General features: G+C 68.3%; 1 protein-coding gene across 1 annotated transcript in view; it reads right to left on the reverse strand.

The window, feature by feature from the left end:
• Positions 1 to 4,033, reverse strand: part of SBNO2 (strawberry notch homolog 2) — a 34,319-nt gene that overhangs the window by 867 nt on the left and 29,419 nt on the right. The window contains 11 exon segments of the mRNA XM_077760641.1: positions 250 to 327; positions 532 to 663; positions 782 to 874; positions 958 to 1,052; positions 1,858 to 2,001; positions 2,122 to 2,196; positions 2,417 to 2,525; positions 2,612 to 2,683; positions 2,778 to 2,890; positions 3,022 to 3,157; positions 3,627 to 3,758. Of these exon segments, the coding sequence (XP_077616767.1) occupies positions 250 to 327; positions 532 to 663; positions 782 to 874; positions 958 to 1,052; positions 1,858 to 2,001; positions 2,122 to 2,196; positions 2,417 to 2,525; positions 2,612 to 2,683; positions 2,778 to 2,890; positions 3,022 to 3,157; positions 3,627 to 3,758 (1,179 nt within the window).

The raw sequence follows: 4,033 nt of genomic DNA on the forward strand, positions 1-4,033 counted from the left end.
GGGGGGTGGGGGGGGGGAGAGGCTCGCATCCACGGGCTCCACGCTCCTCCCCCGCACCCGGTTCTGCTCCCGTCCAGGGTCTCTGTGCCGCCGCCCCCGCGGTCCCCGCGCACCCCAGGCGCCCACAGGCCCCCTCTTGCCCTGTGCCACGCACAGGGTCCCTCCTTGTGCAGCTGCTTTGCGGAGAGGGCAGGGCCAGGCCGGGCAAAGCCATGGCGAGCGGCGCCCCCAGCCCACGCCCAGCCCTCACCATGCCGTGTGGCTGCAGTGCGTCAGCGAGAAGGCGTAGCTGTTCTCCCAGTGCTCCCTGGCCTCCTCTGCTGTCACCTGGGGACACACACGGCCACGTGAGCCACCATCCACGATTCCCAGCGCACAAGCAGGAAACTAAGGTCCACAGTGCGCCAGGCCGGCTTGTGCTGCGCCGGTGGCTGGGTGAGCTGGGTACCGCGCTGCGGCGAGGGGACCTGCAGTGAGGGGGGCGCATGCGCCGGGGGGCACGGGCACGCCCAGCCCGGCAGCGGCTCCTACCCAGTGGAACTTGCGGCACAGGCTGTCGAAGGTCTCCAGCTGGCTCTGCCGGCCCACGTTGGGCTTGTACACCGTGAAGTGCTTGCCGCGGCTCTGCTCCGCCAGGAGGCAGCTCGGCTTGTTGCCCCGGACCTGGGCAGGGAGGCGGGGAGGTGGGGACGCTGCCTTCCCCTCCCTGCCCCTTCCGTCCCCTCACCACTCTGCTGGGGCCCCGGCCCTGGGGACGCGTTGGGGGCCTAGAGACACCCACCTTGTAGGAGAGGTAGAAGCCATCGTGGGGGCCCGTCAGCTCCAGGGACTTGGCGTAAGCCTCATCCCACTTCAGGCCACGGTCCACACTGATCTGCAAGAGCGCGTGGGCTCAGAGTGGGGCGAGGAGCGCTGGGGCCGCGCCTGCGCGCACTGGGTGGCTCAGCGCCTACTCACCTTATAGAAGACCACCTGCCCGTCCTGTGGGTGCCCGGGCGCGAGAAAAACCTGCTGGCTCTCCTCATAGATCTCATCGATGCCGGGGGCCAGGTCTGCAGAGCACGTGCAGGGGTGAGATCCGACCGCCTGGGGGCTTTAGGGAGCTGTCCGTCCAGCTCTCGGGGACGCCCCAGACAGGCCCACTAGGGAGTGCAGGGGACGCTTGCCCGGCTGAGACGGCCCGGACCCGAACCCCATCCAGCACTCCAGAAGGCAAGTGGCCCTTCCAGTGGTGGCCTGGGACCCGCAACGCCCCCCCCCGGCCCCCAGAGGACACCCTCACCAGGTGTGAGTACAGACAACATGCACTCAGGGCCCCTGCTCTGCAAGGCTCCTGTGAGGCTGGCTATGCAGCAGTCAGCAAACTCTACCTGCCACTGATTTCATAAATAAAGTTTTATTGGCAGGTAGCTGTAGCCATTCATCTTCCAATAGTTTGTGTTTTCACTACCGTGGCCAAGTTGAACCCTCAGATAAGGACTCGTCCCTAAAGCTAAACATACAGACTCTGGTCTCTCAGGAGGGCTCGTGGCCCCTGGTCCCTGGTGTCCTTGGTGAGGGCCTGGCGTGTGGGGCGTCCGCTGTCAGGGTCCCTCGGGGTAAGGAGAGCAAACGTGCCAAGCATGCTGACCCCCCTCACATCCAAATAAAACTCTCTGGTCCTGGTGGGGGGGCAGCATGGGCTGCCGAGGTCCCCACCCCCTGCCCCGAGTCCTCCTCCAGGGCCCTCGCGGGGCAGGTGATCGCCGCCGCGGCAGGGCCTCCGTCTCTGTGGCCGATAGGAGGCTGGCGCCCGGGCAGGCGCAGCACCGTCCTGGCCCTTCCCTGCCCCGGGAGGCTGTGGCCTGCGGCCCTCACCCAGGATGCCCATGTCGTATTTGCCCTCCTTCTTGTCCACGTCAATGAGGTGGTCGAAGGTGTCGGAGAAATACTGGAAGAGCGCGTTCTGCTTGTGCACCTCGAGCCCCAGGATGCGGTTCAGGAACTTCGTGATGGAGCAATCTGGGGGGCAGGTGGGGAGGGGGCTCAGGCTGCGGCGGGACCCCCAACAGGATCCTGGGGGCTTTGCCTGGAAGACGTGGGGGCCTTCCCACGGGAGAGGGGGCTGTACACAGGACTCACCCTTCTCCACATCCAGACAGCCAGACCGAGATTCACGCCCACCGATGCCAACCGACAGCAGCCCCTGCTTCATGTCTGCGGGGAGGGAGAGCTCAAATGTCTTCTGCCCCCATGCCGACCCCCCGCCGGCCCGGGGGCCCCCAGCCCTGCCACCAGTGCGCCGCTGCTAACTGTGTGTGGGAGGCGGTCTCTGGACACAAACCCGGTCTGCCAATCCCAGTGCCCCAGACTGCTCCCAGGGCTCTAGGCCAAGCTGCCCCCACACTCCGGGGACCCTCACTCGCCCCCAGCTCACCCCGGAAAAAGGCGGCATCTCCTCCGGGGTAGCCCTGGGGCAGCGGCACCTTGTTCTCAGTCTGGCTCAGGATGGTGGTGAGGACACAGCTGAGAGCCCGGGCCCCATACTGAGTGCAGAGAGGAAGGGCATTAGGGGAGCCTGGGGCATGGACACGCCCCTCCTGCCCCACCTCCCCCCGACCTCCCCAGGTACCTTGTTCTCAAAGTTGTACTTGCTCAGGTCACGGGACTCAGTGGCACGGCGGTCCCCATGGGTCAGAGCCCCCTGCCCAAGATGGGGAAGGCTGTCACAAGCAGCCCACGCTACCGCCCCCGGCACCTGCCACCCCAGCCCCCGGGGACCACGCCCACCCGCTCACCAGGCTCTCCAGCCGCTTGGCAACGATGGAGGCGAACCTTCGCTCCCCGGCCAGTTCCGAGATGAGGAAGACGTACTCGGGGGCAGAGACCTGGTTGGACCTGTGGGTCCGGCCTGAAGGCAGAGGAGGGCTCTCAGGGGCCGCGGGCGGAGGGCTCTCAGGGGCCGCGGGCGGAGGGCTCTCAGGGGCCACAGGTGAGGGCGGCCAGGGGCCACAGGTGAGGGCAGCCTGGGGCGGGCCTCACCGAACTGCTGGATGGCGCGGTCGGCACTCCAGGGCAGCTCCAGCGTCACGTGGACCCGGCGCCGCTGGTTCCGGACCCGGCGGTCAGCTTGCAGGGAGATGCCGGAGCTGGAGGCCTCGGAGATGACGGCCACGAGCTGGGGGCGTGGACGGGACAGTCAGAAACCTGCCCGCTCCTCTGTGCCCTGCACGCCCCACCTGGGTCACTGTGGCTCATTTAAGGTGACCCATGCAGAAAAAGTAGGGGGGGTGTCTGTGGGGGAGCCCACGTGGACTCACACCGGAGCGCGGGCCACGCCTGGCCTGCCCTGGCCGGCGCGGAGTGGCCCGCGCTGTTTCAGTGGAGGGCCTCAGAGGCCCGACCAGAGACAGAGCGGTGTGACAGTGACTGAAGCTGGGATGGCCAGGGGGCCTCTGGGGGCCCCGCTCAGGCACACGTGCACACACCCAGCGGGGCCTGCGATGGGCTGGGGTCCTGGGGCCAGCCCCCTGGGAGCCCTGCGCCGCCCTGGTCACGCCCGGTCCTCACCTGCTCCCCCCGCACGGGGGGCCCCTGCTGACACAGCCCGGCCCCCGGGCCCCTGGGCCCTGCCCTCATGCCCACACCTTCTCCCCGCTCATGAAGCGTTCCTTCTCCCTGAGGTTCACATGGTCGATGGAGAGGCCTTGCTCGGCCCGAGACTCGAAGGCCACCGTCCCGTCAGGCCTGGACACCACACGGCCCTTCCTGCCCGTCATCTGGGTGGGGGAGGGGAGGGAGGAAGGGCAGTCAGCCCGCGAGCGGAGGGGCCGGCCCCTCGTGCCTGTCTCCCCGTCCCCGCGCCTGGGCCCCGGGCTCCCGAGTGTCTGTGCCGGGGACGCCGTGGGCCCTGCGCCGGGGCTCGGCCTGGCTCCTGCCACAGCTGCCTGTGGGGCGAAACCAGACCTGGGCTGTCACCTCACAGACGTCCCAGGAAAGGGTACGGTCTGTAGGTGGGGAGGGGACACGGGGACAGGCCTGGGGACCAAGTGTG

This window comes from Crocuta crocuta, unplaced genomic scaffold (genome assembly GCF_008692635.1).
Source record: "Crocuta crocuta isolate KB4526 unplaced genomic scaffold, BGI_CrCroc_1.0 scaffold443, whole genome shotgun sequence".
Taxonomy (NCBI): domain Eukaryota; kingdom Metazoa; phylum Chordata; class Mammalia; order Carnivora; family Hyaenidae; genus Crocuta; species Crocuta crocuta.